This window comes from Malurus melanocephalus, unplaced genomic scaffold, assembly GCF_030028575.1.
Source record: "Malurus melanocephalus ecotype Western Australia unplaced genomic scaffold, MMel_1.1 scaffold_22, whole genome shotgun sequence".
Taxonomy (NCBI): domain Eukaryota; kingdom Metazoa; phylum Chordata; class Aves; order Passeriformes; family Maluridae; genus Malurus; species Malurus melanocephalus.
The window spans coordinates 3893833-3913518 of NW_026623254.1; the positions used below are offsets into that span (position 1 = coordinate 3893833).

General features: G+C 42.3%; 1 protein-coding gene across 1 annotated transcript in view; it reads right to left on the reverse strand.

The window, feature by feature from the left end:
* TMTC1 (transmembrane O-mannosyltransferase targeting cadherins 1) overlaps positions 1-19686 on the reverse strand; it is a 134072-nt gene that overhangs the window by 55956 nt on the left and 58430 nt on the right. Inside the window, exons 8-9 of the mRNA XM_057389995.1 lie at positions 16938-17127; positions 4829-4950 (exon numbers count right to left, since the gene is read on the reverse strand). Coding sequence (XP_057245978.1) covers positions 4829-4950; positions 16938-17127 — 312 coding nt within the window. The remainder of the gene's footprint in view (positions 1-4828; positions 4951-16937; positions 17128-19686) is intronic.

Here is a 19686-nt window from a genome sequence, read left to right on the forward strand (position 1 = left end):
CACTTCACTCCCAGTGCCCTCAGGTCTGCATCTGAATTGCAGGGAATAGAACCCAGTTCACTTCTTTTGAAGTGAGCTGGCTGCCCCACGGCCCCTGCAAGAACAGCAGCAACAGGGCAGGCAATGAAATCATGTCTGTTTCAAGTAAATGGAACAGGTGTAGTTTGGATTCTATTTACAAATCCCAAATGATTTGCAGACTTAACTTGAAAACTGGCAAAAAGCTTAATTGTGCTGTTGAATTGAGATCAGGGAGAAGATAAACTGGCTCCGTGGAGCCAATGGGACTTTCACTGCTGGATCCGTTGGGTCAGTGTTTGACTCCAAGTGAAAAAAGAAGCTTCTTCTGTAAATCAGATAATCCTTTAMAGGATCTGATCTAATACTGAAAGAATTCTGAAAGGCAAACAGAAATTCAGCTCCYGGTGAACTTGTAGCTTCAAATAACAATGAAGAAAGGATTGGCATAGGAAGCTGAAACCCCATTGCACAACAGGTTTTTAAGAAAATGATGATAATGTGCAGTACATAATATGCTCCCAACAAAGAGAAGCACTGGTAAGTCCYATCCCCAAGTGGCTGCCTTGTACCACTGGGCAATGGGCACCTCTGCTCAGAAATGATCAGGCTCATAAAAGCTACAGATGATTCCACCACCTACCGGGTTCTTTTTTTGTTCCCTCCAATTACAGAAGTGTTAACAATGTTTGAGATTACACTAGTTGGAACAAATGCATTAGCACAAGGAATTAAAAACATGCTCTGTGTAAAGACAAAACTTCATATGGTCCCTGCTTGGCTACAGCATGAGGAAAACTTTACCATGATGTGCTAATTTCTTGAAAAATACAAGTGTGCTTTTTTCTGTATGCTGGCTTTCTTGCAGATTTTAAGATGGATGGTGAAGCAAACACCATCCTGTAAATAGCAGTGATCTCATCTCCTACTGCTGACAATTAGGGCTGCAACATCAACTCTTGATATAGTGAGGAGCTGGCCAAAAAAAAACCCCAACAGCAACCTGTAATTGCCTGTGCTGGGAAAGAGTAACTGTGCACCCTGCAACCCCCTCACTGCARCAYCCACSACGAAYGAGCTGCCATAAAAACGGGGCAGGTACCACTGGATTGCCCATTGCYTTCAGCAAATTGGAAATAACCCASWGAGAGATGTTTTGGTTGATTTGTTRGTTCATACSAGGCTGTGAAAACAGCTTAAACTGTCCAGCTGTGACACAGCAGCTCAGCCAGGAGCCACTGCTATCAGGGCAGCAGTGGAAGAGGAGGAAAACACAGAAATTGCTTTGGTAGGAAAGGTCTGATCCCATGAGCTGAGGGCCAGCCCAGCATTGCTGGAGGATCTGCAGGGCAGGCAGCTCCTGGGCAGCCCAAGAGTTTGTGTTGYTTCTGCTGCTCCTGCACCAAAGGCATTGCAGAGACAGAGCTGCTGCTCCTCTGAAACCACAAACTGCTCACAGCTCAGAATAACTGCATGGACTCGCTCATTCTGGATTTTCAAACAATTGCACTGTCTGTGGGGTTCTGAACAGTGCTAGTATCRACATTTTGAAGAGGGGGAAAAACTGTAATTTAAGTTTTTCATTGATTCAGCTATTTCAGTGATGCCACTTTGGAAAACTGGCCTAGAGAGTTGTATTCTGTCCAGCACTCCTTAGGTAAGTATTTTACACCATTTACCCTCCTGAAAATAAGTTCTCCTCTCTTACAAGAAACAAAAGAAACAAGAAACAAAAACCCTAAAAACCCTAAAAACCCTTAAAAACCCCTAAACTAAATTTTTAAAAAAATTTTTAAAGTTTGAAGACAATAAATTGTTTTCCAATTAATTTTTTCAGGCTAAAGTAATACTATTATAAAAAAAAATCTAATTTAAACAAGTAAGTGCTTGTAAACTTCAAATGAAAAATAAATACAAGAAATATTTTCTCCAAATATTTCTGTTTAGCTGAACACAATTAAAGAAAACATTCAACCATTTTGACACAGTTTGTAAGCTTTTCCCCCGAGGCAGGGCTGCAGACAGAAGAGGAATTGTTCCAAATACCCATCAATCCCCAGAAGGCAAGGCTCAGCCATATAATTAGACATTGAGCAAAAGGCTTATTTCTTTCTTCTGTTTTGTAAAATCTTTCACATAAATCCTTGGGTCCTTAACTTTCATTGAAAAGAAAATGCCTGACTCAGGTACCCACTGAGCAACACTGAATTAGGACTTCAGGCTGTGACACATATACACCACTGTCCCATCCATAAMCACACAAGTGTCATGTCCATAAATATCAATAAAAGGCTATTTATTGCCTGAAACAGAGATAGAAAAGCACCTTCCAGCATAATCCCAAAWCCACAGATCACCAAGTGCTCTCCATCTCACTGAGGACTTTTGTCTAAATAAAACTGCATGACAACCTCTGGCTTGCTGAGGTTATAGAGAAACAACAGCAAAGAACAGGAAAACCCCTTTTCAAGAGGGAACATGAGAAAACTGCTCAAGGCTGTTCTAAATAAAGAACACGAGCGCTTCCTAAAGCCATCGTTACTAAGCTGCCATCCTCCCAAGGGACAAAACAAAACAAAACAAAACMAAMCCACATTATTTCTGTGCTRCCATAGTCATGAATGCTTGCACAAGCCCCCCTGACCATTCCTGCAATTTTGCACTGGAGGATGCAGGAGATGCTCAGCTCTCTCCAGGTCACCTGGCTGGAAAGTGCACAMCTCTCCATGCTCTGCCAGGGTTTTCCTTTCCATTCCATGCCAGCCAACAGCCAGCCAAGGCTCAGGGCAAAAATCAAATACTGCAGAGCAGGACAGGAGTGATCTGAGCCAAGTATGAGATCCAGGGACTCTGACACAGACTTACTCCAGAGTAGTCATTTAATCCTTCTGCCTCAGTCTTCCTAACTGGAAAAAAAAAAGTAGCAACTATCAATTACCTAGTTTGTAGGTCATATATTTGCAAAGCCCTCAGGGAGATGAAAAGCATTATACAAACTATATGCACACATGTTAACGCTGATTAATTTTCTCTGTGCAAACATACCCTTTTTTCTTCTTCATTGCCCCTCCTCTCATTATATCAGCAGTCTCATCTGGAGGAGGACGAGGAACTGCTGACAGCTGAAGGATTTTCCGCAGTTGTTCTTTTGAGATTCAGAAATGCAACCACTCAACACAGCCCTGTGTTCAGCTGACTGTTTCCTTAATAGCTTTGCTCTTTCATGTGTTTCCTCATTTTCTGTTACATGAATTTAAAGCAATCTGATTTCCAAGTTAATTTGAAATGATGCAGGATCCATTAGTTGAGGGTATCATTTGCAAAATAACTCTGAGAGACAACTTTTCACTCACTATACTTTCAGGTRCACCCTCAGCAAACAAAGGCTGGGCTAGTGATGTGAATAAAGTCAGCAGAATTTGACCTAAAAGGCATGTCAGTGTACAGAGGCACAGGGATACAGCCCAACAGTGTAAGAGCCTTGTAATCCATGCAAGAGCTCCTCCACAGCCTGAGGTTCACACCAATAAAAAGCCTTTTTGTGACAGTGCTTATTACACTAATGACAATCAGAATATATAYASMKYTTYWMAARASWMTCTATAAGCATTTTTCTWRGGATGCTTGGATGCAKAATTTCYGAGGAATAAAATKTAAATGTTTTGTGGAAYAAAWCTTGTGTTTCAGCTGTCACAAAGTAACCCAGGGTGAAACTRAGGACTTGAGTTTTGTCATCAGCTCCACGATGGCAGTTCCCATTAACTTTAACAAGGCTAGCCCTCTGCACCCAAGGGTAGGACTGGGATTTCTGACTCGCAGCATCCRAGATGCAGCATCCATTTATGCTCATGCATGGAACAAACTGCATTGGCACAAGTTTCCCAAAGATGCTGTGGAACCTCCCTCTCTGGACATATTCAAAAGCTGTTTGTACCTGGTCCCAGGCAAGTGGCTCTGCTTGAGCAGGGGATTTGGACCAGATGACCTCCCAAGGCCCTTTCTAGCCCATGTTTCTGTGAAATGGGCAATGCTCTGGTGTATTTGGGATGGATGGCCTCTGACTGTCACTGCAGCTCTGCTCTGGGTGCTGTGGAGATGACACAAGTGACACCCCAAAGCCATCACTGCCTGAATGTACTCGAGGCACCCAGACTGCTCAAGTGACAACTGTGAGAGGCTGGAAGCTGAGAGGAATTTCAGGGCACTGGCTGAGAGATGGAGAGGTGGCTGGAATTTCCTTCTGCTGTGTAACAACTGCAAATCTCCACTCTTAGATGTGCATGCAGTCAGCAGGGTACAGGCAGGAGCCCATGTGCGTATTCCACAACTGAATCCAGAAGCCTTTGAGACAGAAACAGTCCCCTCTCTATTTAGTGACCACCTAATGGGGTGGGAAAGCTGTACAAAAATACAATAAAAACATGACAAGCTAACTTTCCAGCTGCTGTCCTTAAGATAAAATCACTGTGGAATTTAATCTGATAATGCTACCAAGAMAGAGAGCCTTGGAGGGCAATCCTCAAGAAACACCACCTTGTCTCTGTGTTGAGCTGTGTCAAGCCACACAAAAAAATCTGTTTAAAAAAAAATWWAAAAAGCAAGGCTTTTGAGTAGCTTTGCTCCTGCCAAGCAATCTGCTCTCAGCTGACTATAAAATCTCTCATGCTGTAAYGCCAAAACTCCCAGGCAGAGAACACACTGACTAGCAACATAATGTTTGAAGTACTTAAAAGGGAAGAAGCAATCATGCCTGCTTTCAGAAAATGAGATGGTGGTCTCATTAGCAAAAAAATTCAATTGCAATAGTTACCTCGGCATGTAAAGGACTCGCTCTGCCACCACAAATCCCACCCTGAAGAAGAGGTTGCTGGCTGGGATGAATGGGAAAACCAGGAACAACAAGCCAACCAAAACTTCTTTGTGTTCCAGTTTCTGCAATAATACAAAATTAAACAAATATCAACTAAAAAAATCCACCTTAATTCACCTCTAACTTCCCCCTTTCTTTTGAAGGTCATAAAAAAAGCAACTCAGATTAACATTTGATATGCTTTGCATTTAAAAGCAATTTTTGCTTCGATATTTATGCGCCGCTTGTGCATCTAATATGCCCAGAAAGCGCACAAACACTACCCACTCTGTCTATTATTACCCTTGGTATCTTTTCCAAGGTCAGCTCCACCATATGCATGGCACAGCTACCACCTCAGATATATCTCACATTGGTGATATGTAAGTATAGAGCAGTGTGAACGCATACATTAGTGTGTCTACAACACTGTGACTGTGTGTACATACACAAATGCGTATCACATACACACACACTGCTGTGCTCARTCCTGAATGTTTACAACAGAGAGAAAGCTGCTCACTCAGTCACATTTTGTGTAAAGAAAACTAGCCCCAAGTGACACATTAATGCAGTCATTTTATCCCTTTCCAGGAAAATATCTACACTTGAAATGATACTTTCGCACACGAGGTCTCCACGCTCATACAGAGTCAGAAATTTGAGACATGCTGTATGCTAAAATTAATGTTTTTCACTTGAGCTCAGTTAATGCCCTTCACTTGCGCTCACTTTAATATCAGCTTGCTCTTTGAGGAGAAATGGAATTGCCACATGCAATTCAAACCAGCTGTGAGCCACAGGGCCAGCGCAGGCATTGGGGATGCTGTGACCAGCAGTGGCCACTCATCCTGCCACGGACAGACCCAAAAACMCTGGGCAAGTTCAGCTCCAGGCACAGCTCCACCCCACGAGGGTGAATCAGCTCATGTTTCTCAAAGAATGACACCAGGATAGGAGTGTAGCTTCAGACCTGTTCAATCCCCCAAGCAGACATCGGTGCTTTACCCAAAACCGCTTCTCACCGTCTGCAGACATCGGGAGCTTTGTCGTGCTCAGGAACAGATGCAACCAGAATCACTTAATGGTTGCAGCACTATCTAATTGTCGTGGGCAATTTCTCCATTTTTGGAGAGCAAATTGACTTCTCTTTGCTGGAGGGAACTACATCTAGAAATGCTGAGTAAGATTTTTGAGTAGAGAAATGCGGAGCCCAATTGGTGATTTGGAGCCAAGCAGGAAAACCTGCTCTGCTTTTGCACAGCTGCAGACTGCAACAGCAGTCACCACTGGTCAGGGCTGAAATTCAGAAGTCCTGCTACTAAAATATATTCACCCTACTCTATGGGAAAGACAACAACAAAGCATTTTGTATGGGTGCCAAATGCAAGGGTACAAATCAGGAGGCTCTGATTTTGCTTTAGAGGAACTAAACCACAGCATCACAAAAAAAGTACACTGATTTCCCCTGGCTAAAAGARGAATCATGAGGTAGAGAGAGGAGTAGAATTGATGTCTCCAGACTTCTTTATCAATATATGTTTTAAACAGCACCACAGTTATCTATGGTGCTTCTATCATCCACTTTCTCGGTATCTTGGATTCAGTTACTGGAGCCTACATGCAGTCACAACAGCATCTAAAGTACATAATTCTCAGAGCTGAAGGAGACAGCAATCCATAAAAATGATGAGCAGAGGTGCCTGGTAATTACAACAGAAAATTGAATGGAAAAAAAAAAGGATTTTTTTTTCTGAACTCTGAATTAAAATGACCAGTTCTAGCTCGACTTCAACTTCCCCTCCCACCCAGCTCTGGACATACACCTCAATTTTTCTCCTGCCATTTGACTCTCCCTTCCCACTTTGTCTGACCTAATTATGGTGCCCATCTTCTGACACCACTCTATCCCAGGGGTTTGACTGGGATAACAGTCAAAAACAGTTAAAAACCCAGAGGCACAAGAAGGTGTGTTGGGCCAAAGGGAGTGCACTGCTAACAYATAAAATGTTCTCAGTCCCCAAGATACACACGTGCTTTCAAATCAACCAGCTATCACATAGTTCTCCAGTTGCTGATCACTAAATCAATAATTGGGAAAACAGCCTCCAGTTAAACATCTCTAGGAAGGACACGCTGTTATTCAAGGCTACAGCATTGCAGATAAGCAAAGGAAACTGAACCATGGAGAAAGACAAAACTTGTACATCGAATGGGAAAGAGCATGTGGGAATTAGCTCAGCTGAAGGATACAATGGTTCTGCATGYCCTTTTTCTCCCCAGAACAAGTCACAACTCCATGCTAATGCCATTGAGGGCTGCCAGCTCAGTCCTTTGGGCAGGGCTTAGGTAGAGAAGCCCACCATGCACAAATCAGCCTCAGAGCAGCAGAGCCCTCCAGGTGCTACTTATTTCTGCAACAAAAAACACTTGGCACTGCCCTTTTTAAAGCACTGCCAGTAAGGTAGAGGCTTTTAGGAAGAGCTGGTCCTTAAAGGCCAGGCTTCAGCTGGTGCCACACATGGTCCTGCCTTTGAGGCAGCTCTAGGAACAATGGACAGCAGCATCTCCCATTCAACACCAGCCATAGGTAGTTCCCTCCACGTGTTCTACACAAAACAAACCCATCATACAAGTAGCCTGTTGCATTTTCCAGGCAAAGAAATAAAAGAAATATTAGGGCCATTTATTTGGTTTAGCTGCTTTGGTCATATGATCCCAGCTGAGATAGCTGAGCTGAAGGTGTCAGAATCAGCATTTTCCAGGTGCCCAGAGCAGTAGTAAAAGCTTCTAAAGAGTAATAGGYGATTTTGTTTGTCTTCCTTTCTCCTTAAAATAAAATAGCTAGGAGTAGAAATTATAGATCACTGCATTCTTTTCACAGAGAGACAATTCCTTTCCTCCTGAAGACAGCTCTTTCTTACGGAAATACAAAGATTTTCTTTCTGTCACAGAAGTCTCTGGTGAGGGGGAATCAACAAACACTTCTGAATTAACCTTAGAATGACTTCTCCTGTCAAAGAGAAGCCGATTTCTAATCAAAATAGAATTTGTTATAGTAAATAGCTTGGTAGGAGGGAGAAATTTTCAAATTCACATTTAATGCATTACAATTAGGCCTTCATTATATTGTAACAAAAAAAAAAATCAATTAAACAAACCAAACACCGATTTAAAAAAAAAAAAAAGCTTTTTCATTTACTTTTCACGGACTTATCGAAGAACTACAGAAAACTATTTCTCCCAAGAGCAATGTAAACAGCGTCCCACTACCTCCAACAAAATTTCAAAGTATCACTCCAAGGTCAAACATGATCAATACAGCAATAAATCTCACAAATTGTTTCCTTGGCAATTTGGGAACAAAGAAAGAAACTCCAGAATTTACAATGAAGGAAGTCTTTCCATATTATACATGACACGTTCCTGAGCCATAAATAAGTATTTGCTGACTACCACTAAAGCACATCTTCTCCAAGGCAGACCCCTCAAAGTGTGAGCGCAGGAGGTGCCCAGATTGCTTCAACACATCTGGCATAACTATGGACTTGCATAAGCCCACCACAAATTCCTTATTTTCCCCCTTGAGAGAGCATGGTGTGAGGTGCCAGATCCATTAAAACTGCACTGTTTTGACAGGACTGATGTTCCCATCACCTCCACGGACTGGGGCATTGCAAAGTGAGGCTGTGAGGACAGAATTCCTCCCCGCTGGACTCAGCTGCCCCACAGGGAAGGCAGCAGCTGGGCAAACAAATCCAAGCAAATTCCATCCTGTTCTACCTCTGAATGATYCCAAAGGTGTTTATACGTGCTTGCCCGTTTGATGGGAAGGTGGCAGTCGAATGGGTTTAATTCCTTCCTCTAACAGTTTGTTTGGAGAATGAGGCAAGCATCACCTCTCCACCATTTAGATCCAACAGCTCCATGGAGTAAAGATTTCCTTCCTACCAAAGGCATCAATCCCTCTGACAGAGAGCTCTGGATGGCCCATTGCAGCCAGTGAAATTTTATGCTTGGAACACCTGACTGCATGTGCAGAAAGGAAAGTTGGTAGAGCATGGCTGTGTAAAAGCAGTGACTGTTTTTACACATTTTCAAACGCTTGCAGGCCCAGGAGGTAAGTGCATTATCCATCAAAAGAGGCACAGAGAGTCAAAGAGGCTGCACAGCTCTCTGCAGAGCACAGAGAGAGGATGACACTTCTCCAGTTTGTTCCTAACCCTTAGTGCAGACTGCACACAAACCCACTTCATCTCCTCCTGCTGTTCCACCCTCCCATGAAGCCACAAGCAGCTTGGCAATGTGACTGTCACCAGCCTGCATCAAACCACTGGCAGCAGGTCAACATCTGCAAACAGCCATTCCTGCACGTTCCACACATACAGCATTAAAGATAAAAGGAATGGTGTAGAAGCATGTCAAACTCACTCTGCATTCATGCACAAGGTAATAAAAAGAAAGCATTAAGCTAATGAGGAATTAACCCTGGGGACTGATTCCTTCAAAGGTAAAAAAAAAAAAAAAAAATCTCTGTGGTTGTAAAGCTCACAGTGGATGTCCCCAAGCCCCACTTCACTGGTGCCATGCAGAAGTGGATCATGGCAGGGGTGTGTTGTGCTCCATGTACCATCAGCAGGGTCTCCTTCAGGTCACCAGCACAAATSTGGATGGGACACACACATCTTTATCTGCTGTGACCAGACAGGAGGGCACTGTGGAGCTGTGGGTGTTTCACTCTGCTGCTGTGCCACTGCTGCCGAGTGAATRATGCCAAAATCCCAGTGTCAACAGATGGCCTGAAAAACTCGAGCATTTGGTAAGCAAAAGGTAACCTCCCATCTTCAAAACTGCCTCAGAYGCCTGTCTTAATCAACTTGCTCCTAGAAAAAGAGCCACAAATTCTGTAATCACTACAATTTATTAAAGAGTTTTATTTTTTAATCTCATTAAAAAAAAATTAAAAATCAGCATCTTCCGTAGCACCAGCTACTTGAATGCCAGGCTTAGCAACTCACTCATTTCCTMAAATAACTCAACTTTTCTTGGTGATCATCTAGTTTTGATAGAAATAGACATGGATTTCTAATGCTATTTTGATAATCACTACTGACTGCTTATYAACTACCTGACACTCTGATACTATTTCAAGTATTTGGCAACAACAAAAACCATTTTCCAGTTCGCCAGCAGCAGCAGCACCTATCAGGAACTGGTGCACAGGCAGACAGACACCAGTCAGAATCTGAAAACAAAACCCTTGAAAGGAGCACTGGCTTCCTAACCCAGGATTATCTGAAGAGAAATCCTTGGCACACATCTCAGACCAACCTAAAGGGATCATTCCCTTTCCATTTCCAGAAGGAACAGAGTCCTGGTCTAGATAAAACACCTACCAATAGATAAAACAGCATGTTTTCCAGAAATGCTGAAAGTGCCTAAAAAAGTTAAATGAATGAGAATCGTGGATGATCAACAGCTCTGGAAATCAGGCTTTTAACTATGGAATAAAAGCAGAAAGTAGTCCTTTCCCATTCCCATAACCCACAGCAGGGCATCAAAATATATCCCACATATTAGGCTCTTTATTTTAGTATCTTAAAGTAAACTTTTGATATCCACTATTTTCTTTTTCCCTGCAGATGTCAGCTTCTCATCTGTGTGTTTATGGTCTTTCTCACCCAGGTTGCTAAAATTCCCTTAAGATATAAGCTCATTTTCCCAATCCTTAATCTCTGCAACCTCTAATTCCACTTGACAAGCCAATTTAAGCAGGATGAAGAAGCACAAAAATCTTTGAAAGAGAAGTGGAACATTCCAAAAGGGAACAGGAAAATCAACAAATTACTCCAGGAATTAGAACAATCCTTTTGACCTTGTGGTTGCTTTTCCCTCTTTCCTTTCATTCTGTGACTGCAGGCTGTTTCACCAGGTGGGGAAAACAAAACAGGTAAAATTTAATGCACATAGTCTTTTGGAAAAGCAACTCAGTTCATGGTGAGTTTGCTCTTGAGGAGGCAACACGGAGCAGGAGGAGCCTAACAAAAAACAAAACCCCCACAATGGCTTTGCACCCCAATGTTTAACTAAAGCCAAGCAGCCACGATGAGCAATCATTACCTCCCCCAGCTGTTYCTGGCTCCCCATTTCACCTGCACTCTCCCACTCACCCTTACCACTGTGCCATTTCAAAACCTTTCAGCTCTGAGTAAGCCTTGAAATACCAACTCAAATCAGAAGAAGAAAATGGCAGAACAGAAAGAGTAATTCARTGTGAATGTGCTGAAAATGGCAGAACTACCTGCCCCCACAATAATTACCTACACCACGCTGCAGGCAGCAAGAGCCCATTTGGTGAGATGCTGAATATATTCATGGTGAGCCAAATCAGAACTACTTCAGCTCTGGTTATATTCACTCAGAGCACCACGCTCCAAACCTGTTATTTTAAACATCTACCGAGCAAGAGAAAATCAAAYGCAGAAGGTATTTTGACAGCTCTTGTGTTTGTTTTTTTTTAATCCAGAACAGCAGTCACATGTATACTGAGGCAGCTTTTTTCCCCTTCTCCTTGAGTCTGTCAGCTGGCACAGTGAGTTCCCTGGGAAGGTTTCCCTGTTCCTTCCAGCCCCACCAGGGACCCCCATGCAGCTGATCCAGCACTCAACAGAGCAGAAATGTGGCCAGCAAGCTCGGGGTGCCTGCAAGGACCTCCCCCTCCTTCCTCCAGATTTCTCTAAACAGAGTCTTTCTGGCTTATTACTCTCTCCCTGCAGCAAATATTAACAACAGAAGCAGCATAGAAAAAAAACTCGCTGCTCAGGATTAAGAACATCAGTCCTGACCTTCTCTCTGTGTGGAAGGAATTCAAGTGGCCCTCAGGAAAATGAAAGCAGGATTTATTTTAAATGGACCTTTTATGGAAATGACTGTGGTTTCCAGCTCATCAGACAGACTCCATCAATAAATAGCCTTATTCACCTTGCTGTGCCTTTGAAGCAGGTATTGTTCTGSAAGTGTTGTGGCATATAAATTTTGCTAGGCTTACTTTCTAACTATGCTGGCACTACTGTAGAATATTATAAAAGGCAATTGTTCCCCAGAAAGGCCCATAAGCTGTGATTTATTAATGAAATGCCAAACCTGGGAAACCAGGCAAAGGTCTCAGGAGTGCAGGGTAAARTAAATAGCATGACAGAACACATAGAGTGAGTGCTAGCAAAAACAACAGAAACATGCAAATGCATTCCTCTCCTTGATGGTACTGAACGTTGTTAGCTAAGAAATTTAGTCTGAAAGTCACTGAAGATTATCCTCACATGATAYCCATACACATAATCCACCAGATAAATGGCAACACGTTGCCAATTACAGCATGACTTAAAGTCTTCACAATATGGTATAAAATGTCTTGTCTTGGCTAAGAAGCACCATGCAGGGAAATTTAGAGAGGCAGCATCACCTTTAAAATTAGAGCTGAAATAAAAACCAACCAAATGTAACATATGAAAGATCAAGATAAAACATATGTCAGTCACATGCAGTGAATATAACCTGAAAACCATCACAACCCCCTGTACCATATGTAGCCACAGCACACAGAACAGGCGTGTTCTTTAAGGAAGTTATATCCTAGAGCACACTAGATGCATGTTTTTAATTGATGTGAATGTTGGTAGCATTCCCTCCTTGGACATGGCCAAACTGCAGCACATTTTAAWGTGCTCCTGCTGAACAAGAGAACTGGGAACCACCACAAGGCTCCTCCACAGCGCTGGTCACCAGTACAGGTGTGTGGGGGCCATCAGACTGAGGTGTAATACACTCCCCCACACTGGCCAAGTGCAAAAGCCACTGTTTCAAGTTAAGTTTTCCAAATCACCCAGCTGAATCAGCCCATTACACCCAYGAGTTTTCCCACAGTCAGCTCTCCACATATCAGGTACCACAGAGAAAGTGAAATCCTATCCATCACGTGCTCAGTTCACATCCATTCACAGCTACAACTAAAGGAAAAGCTGCATTTTAATCACACTGCTAATTAAGCAGCGACCTAAAAATGCCATGCAGAGTGGCACTTGAAACATCTGAAGGGTCTTCCTTTCATGCTCATTGAATTATTATGACATGTCAAAGAAATAACTGTCATCCTGATGATAATGCCAAGAATTGTCCTCCCTCCASTTCACCAGGTGCTCCCTGCATCTTCCAGCAAAGCAAGGCTGTGCCATGGGCCTTTGGGCAGCCCTGTGGCCATCTGAAGCACCAGATTGTTTCTCTGACCTTATGACTGGCATGCTTGATYCCCAATGAGAGAAAGCCTCAAGCATTTCCTGGTACCTTTGTAATCCATCCATTTTAGGTGTGGATGGGTTCCATGGGTGTGGAAGTCACACCACATCCATTCCTCGTAGCCAAGGCTGTCTTAGAAAATGAACAATAAATCAATGTCATCCACTTTTCCCAGCTTTTAATATTTCTCCTGGATGCAGGTGTTTTGAACAGCACCCCCAGCCTTTGTCACATCCCCAGCACATCCTTGAAGCCCATGTGGGGAAGGTCACTGCAAAGMGCAGGGCAGAACCTGAGGATTCTGWGATGTGACTCCTGGTGCCTTGGCCAGAACAGCTCCAGAGAGRCCAATCTGCAGAGCACCCTGGGCAACTGCCTGGTGAAAAATCGAGTCCCAAAAGGTTTCAGGAGCTGCCTAATGTAGCTTTGTCACATTAGTCATCATGGAAAAACCGTGGCCAGAAACAGCAAGGTCCTTTCCTCCTGAGTGGCTGCTGCAACAAGGAGCTGGCTTTTTCTTYATTCCTGTCAGACCTCCTGAAGTCAGGTATTAATTGTGCATGAGACAGGGACAGCTGCAGCAAGACACAAGCRTAGCTGTGCACCTCAACACTGCACAGAAACAGGTCTGACTTGGGGAGCTGTTCACAGGGAGCTCTCCAGCTGACAAACAACAGGAGCTCACAATATGCAGAAGAAACCACCCAGAGAATGAAGTTACMCACAGAGAGTTAACAAAGCAATTTTTCAGGTGATCTCCTCACTAAGTAAGGAGGGAGACAATAAWGAAAGGGCAGAAGCAGGATGAGAAGGAAGGYTTCTCTCTCCAAACAAACTGCAGARCTGCCTTCTCCTTTTCTGCAGTTTTCAGCAATTAACCCCCATCCAATAACAGACCTGTTCCAAGCAAAGCACCGATGGGTAGAAATCTTGCATTATTTCTTCTCTTTCTGAGGTATAACAACGTTCACAGAATGAAATGAAACAAGAAAGCTTCATGCCTTAGATGTCCTTTACCAGCACCACACACACATGCCCAACAGAGTTATTGCCCTAATCACAAACATCAGCAACAAATTAGCCCTGTTTAAAATGCAAAAAAACAGCAAAAGCAGAAATCCAATAAATGCATTCTCTAATTACAGTCCACACAAAATATTCTGCAAGTCTCCTGTGAGTTTGTGTTTTGGATGCACACACATCACCTCTTGCCACTAAAAATCAGTTCCATGTTCACTGTCCCAAGGTCTTCACTGCTGTCAAAAGAATTTTCAGCATTTCCCTTCTCCACGCTGCAGAAAGGGAAGCGATGGTGCCACTGAGAATAAATGTGAGGTTTTGTTCTCCCTCACCCCTGCACACCTACAGTCTCCAACAGAAGGCACACAAACTGCATGCCTGCTCACTCTGCAGCCATTCCTTAGGAAATTGCAAGCTAYCTCTTCCAGGTTAGACCTTGCAATGAAAAAAGGAGAGAAAAATGGCTGCAAAGACTGTTCTATTTGGTTCAAAAAGAAAGCAGAATAACTTGCACTTTAWGAAATGTGAGAAACCAACTGATGCATCTCATGCTGCCTATAAGCTGTTAAATACTGAGAAATACCTTAACAGAAGGATGGTCCTTCTTGTGGGGAGCAGTGCCCTACAAAAGTCCACTGCTGTTGCATTTGGAAAGATGCTTTCCTAAGACATTAATACAATGAATTGTGCCTGCAGCTCATGTGCCCTGAACTTCCCTCTCCCTGTTATAAAAATGATTGTTTGAAGTCAAATGGCATAGTTTATTTCCAGGAAAAGTGCTGCTTCCTGTTTGCTTTCCTTGATAGTTCAGTCCAACACAATCATCTTCATAACAATTAATGGCAGTACCATGATTGGGTGATGGTGTGAGTTGTTAAAAACAAAATAAAAAATAGCTTCAGAAATGCAGAATTTCCTGAAAAGTAAAATATTTCAGCTACCTCCAATTATACATCTAATTTTATATATATAGATAGATAGATATGCTCCATCCCTGGTTGCGTTCCAGGCCAGGCTGGGCGGGTTGGAACTGGATGATCTTTAAGGCCCCTTCCAAACAAACCCTTCTGTGATTCCATAATTCTGTGCCTTGGGCTGGGGGAAGAATGTCCAAGGTGATCCCCAGGAACTGTCACCAGTTCCATGCTCACAGTGGGTTTTTGTTGGAAGCTGCAAGTGGAGASTCATCGGAGCTCTTGGTCAAGATGGTTCTAATTTTACTGGATTTGATACAACAGGAGGTTATATCTYCAACTTCAGACCCAATTTCAGTATTTGAGATTTTCAAAGATAAACAAAAAGGAATCTTTAAGATGAATTTCAAACCATCTAGTAAGTAAATGCCCAAAGAGGAAAATTCATGTTGTTGAACATTAACAGTGGTCAACAACAAAACCGAACTTCTCACGAAAAGATTACAACCCTCAGTTTCAAATCAAACACTGGTATTCATAAATCCAGACTGAATTGTTTTGCTTTTAATGAAAAAAAATGTAATAAAAATACGATAAAATCTTTTTCAAGCAAGCCAACATTATTAATTCTACACATAGTTCAAATTATGAGAGCAGGAGAAGAAATAAAAAGCAAACAAAACTTCAAAGAACACAGAATAAGATTTTTCAGAAGTCTTCAGTACTGGGCAAATGAGAATTTTATCATTAACTTTCCTGAGAACAGGATTAGGTCTAATACAAACACTTCTGAATATCTCTAGCAGTGAGTAATGAAAGCAGGAGGAATATGAGATGATGTACAACCTGCAGGTAGAACKAGTGAATACCTAATAGAGTATTTTCCCATATTTCCCATACAGCATCTGTCAATGTATTATCTAAATTAATGACTCTGCAGCCTCAAACTGTTTGGTTCATTTTCTGTCTCTGATCAGGAGCACAGGAAGACTGCCAGGGTAGACTGAAAATGTACATGACCTGCAGATTTTAGCATAACACAGGTATTAAAAACCTGACACTCTTCTGCTGTGTTTTTCAGCAATACACACATTTAAGRAAGAGAAACTTTTGTACCCTTTCCAAAGTGACTACACCTTTCCTAAAGAAGCTTCTGCAACATAACTGAAAGAGGAACAGCTTGTAACTCCCTGTGATCCACAAAAAAAGCCCTTCCAGGGAAGTGCTGCATATATGATCTCTGACAAGGCTTGTACAACCTCACTTTCATTTCTGGATTAATGGTGCCTCTGAAACGCTGAATTGGGAAGTATGGCTTACCAACTGTATTATTTATGCTAAAGAACCATTTCCAGATCATTTCTGATTTCCCACATTCCATTACTCCGCTGACAAAAAAAAAAACCCTTCCCATCAAGATGTATCCAAAGTTTAGGTTTCAGAAGCACAGCAAGAGTGCAAATAGAGGAATTTATTTTATTTTCAAAAGGCTCCAGTTCCCAGTCCTGTTTGAAGTAAGTGACAAAAAGGCCTAATGACGATGGGAGAGGAAGGGATGCTTAACAACTTCAGTGGGGTTTGGATCATTAACAGTAATTGAATGCAGGAGTCCTGGCCCAGCTCTGCCCTCAGATCAGACTGATTACAGACTGTAACATTCAGCTACAGAGACATTTTCATCAGTTGAGTTTGCCTGCATYAGTCATTACTGGTACRGTTTTTCACCCYAATCCAACGCATTCCAGAAGAAAAMACGTGTTTACCAACCATTTCATCTRAAGATTAGAAAACAACAGATTTAWTATTTTTTTTTAAATGTTGTATYGCASGGCTTTTGGYGTTACCTTGAACGCAGCAATGCAGTGTAGGCTGAGCAATGTCATCACCAGCACCAGGAAYACCGTGGCTAAATTCCTGACATCCCAGATGGACTCCACCAASGGGATGCTGCCCACCTGCCAGTCGTAGCACAGGGTGATGGGGGCCAGCAGGAGCCACGCGTTGAAGGCCAGAAGGTAGGAATAAGTTAAAAACCTGCAAATGAAAACAGGTCATGTCAYACATGGAATGACTGCCAGCATGGGAAACATTTTCCTTTGGTATTTGCCACATACTGCAAGAGAGGTGGGAACAACAAAAAAAAAATTAATCAACAGCACTGCAGGCACGGGCAGCACCACATCTCTCTGTCAGTAAAGAGATGCTGCCATAGGTGAGGGGCACTTTAAAAGGTCATTTAATGAAGTAACGTAATATGAATAATATTTACATGGTTTCTATGCACCAGCCTTTGGAAAACCAACAGATCTTCAATTCCTATTTGAATGTCACATTTTTGAAGTGACTTTTTGCCAGCTTAAACAATAAATTAATTACTAAGCAGGTACATACATATATATTGAACTTCTACACAGTCCATTGCATGTTTGCTGCAATACAAAATATCCTTCTAGCTGGGTTTAACCTACAATTTAGGATTTCACCTATGTGCACAACATGGAGCAATGAAACTCAGACCCTTCTCTCTTTTCTCTATGCAAATCAAGGCACAGGGAAAATGGACTGAAGAAAGAGGGGACGGGGTGATTCCTGGATGATCCCATGGCAGTTTATCAGGTCTGGGTCCAGATTGTGTGAGATGTGCCACAGAAGTGATGGGGAAGTAGAGAGCCTTTCAAATTGTTGTAATCTTCAATAATTGTTATTCTCAATAGAAAGGAAATTAATGGGGAATGGAAATGGGGAGCACGCTGCCCTCTGGGAAGTGTGCAGGGCTTTAAAAAGACTGAAAAAGAACAGCATATGTGCAACTGGGTTAAAAGAAAACAAGAAAAAAATCACATCAACCAATCCCTCTCTGCCCCAGGCTTTTGCTTCTTGGCATCTACTTGCCAAAAAAGTGCATCTAAAGTTGAAATACTTTTGCGTGCAAGAGACTGCAGATTATTCCAGCAATCATGAAGTCAACCAAGTAAAATTGCAACAGCCTTCAAACAGACAAACCCTTCCTTGGCTTGCAAGTGGAAAAATCCACATTGTACACAGCACTGAAAATGGCAAATACTCAAAAAAATATATTCTATCCTGCATAGGATTTTTTCCACATGAGCCTGCTTTGGCAGTTGTTATCACAACCAGTTGCCATGGTACCTTAGCAGGTTTATTAAAATGGCAACAAAGGATGGCAGAAATGTCAAGGCATATAGGCAGAGGATTGTCTCACTTGCCACTTACAAACATGCCCCTTTGTGGKCAAAATGCAGCCCCTTACAACAACACCTACAACATTATATTTGTGCCAGAATGGTAATACATTGAAGCTAAGTGTGACTCCAGACAGGAAGTTCTCAGATGGGTGTTGGGTCATAAATTTCTGTGAAAACATATTTAAATAACYACAAAGTTAGGATATCAGTTTCTTTTCTCATCCAAAAAATAAATGTCTCCAGGAGCACAGTGACCCAAAAGCAAGGAGGATTACTGAGCTGGAATGTTTCATTGTAAACAGTCACAGAGGCGCATTCTCATTTTCCCACAAATTTTTCTAAGCTTCCAACTCTGGAAAGTAGAATAATTCCACATTTTTAAGGTTTTCAGCCATTKGGTACACTTCTCTTCCATCCCCCCATTTTTCTCACCTTCCCCACCMTGAGGTATTAAACAAAGGGGAAAGAGAAAAAAAAATCCATCTTCTCTTAACAGARGCAGCGATTAAAAAGCCAGTTCCTRTTTAAGAAAGCATCCCTCAAAAACATAACCTAATTTTACACAAACTATTCCAAAAGTTTGATTGTTCACTCTTTCTAAAGAAACAAAAGTGTGTTTTCTACTCACCAACCCAATCTCTGCTGACCCATATTACAGAGAAACACAGCAAGACAAAATCTGGTGGGACTCAATCACACCGAGGCACTCACTCGTGACATTGTGTGTGGCCTGACCCACCTCTGCTCAGCCACAATAAAAACAGACTTCTCCATCAGACTCAACACATCAGCTCAGAAAAAGCTGCCAGCATTTATTTACAGCTACTTGCTTCAAAGCCAAACTGAGACCCACTTCTAGCTTTACTGTTAAAACAAAAGCATGTCCATTYAGATGAATCTGAATAATGTCACGGCATACAATATTGTTACTGCAAGTGTCTGTATCAGAGAGGATTTCCAGAAGCTCTGTTGGTTTTACACTTGATGCTCTAGGAGAGCCCAGTTTTTGGAGGGAGTGTCCTTTTATGCCCTGGCATATTAATATTTTCAATAGGCATCACAATATTCATGGAAAATTTTATACAAACCACAAAACCCTCCCCTGCTTACTCAGACTGGGCTGCTGGGCAGGAAGGGACAAGATGACATTTGGGATCTTTGCAAACTGCAGCACTGCAGTGAAGGGCAGACTAGCTGCTTTTCTGCATCTTCACTGATAAGCAGCTGATATATCCTTACACAGCACAGAATAAATAAACACAGCCTGCTGCCATAACAAATTGAGTCAGYTTAACAATTTCAGAGCAATCTGGAGCAGCCAGTTTCTGCTGGAAGGTTAGGACAATTTGCTGTTGAAGAAGGGAAGACAACTCCAGGGTGCTCACTA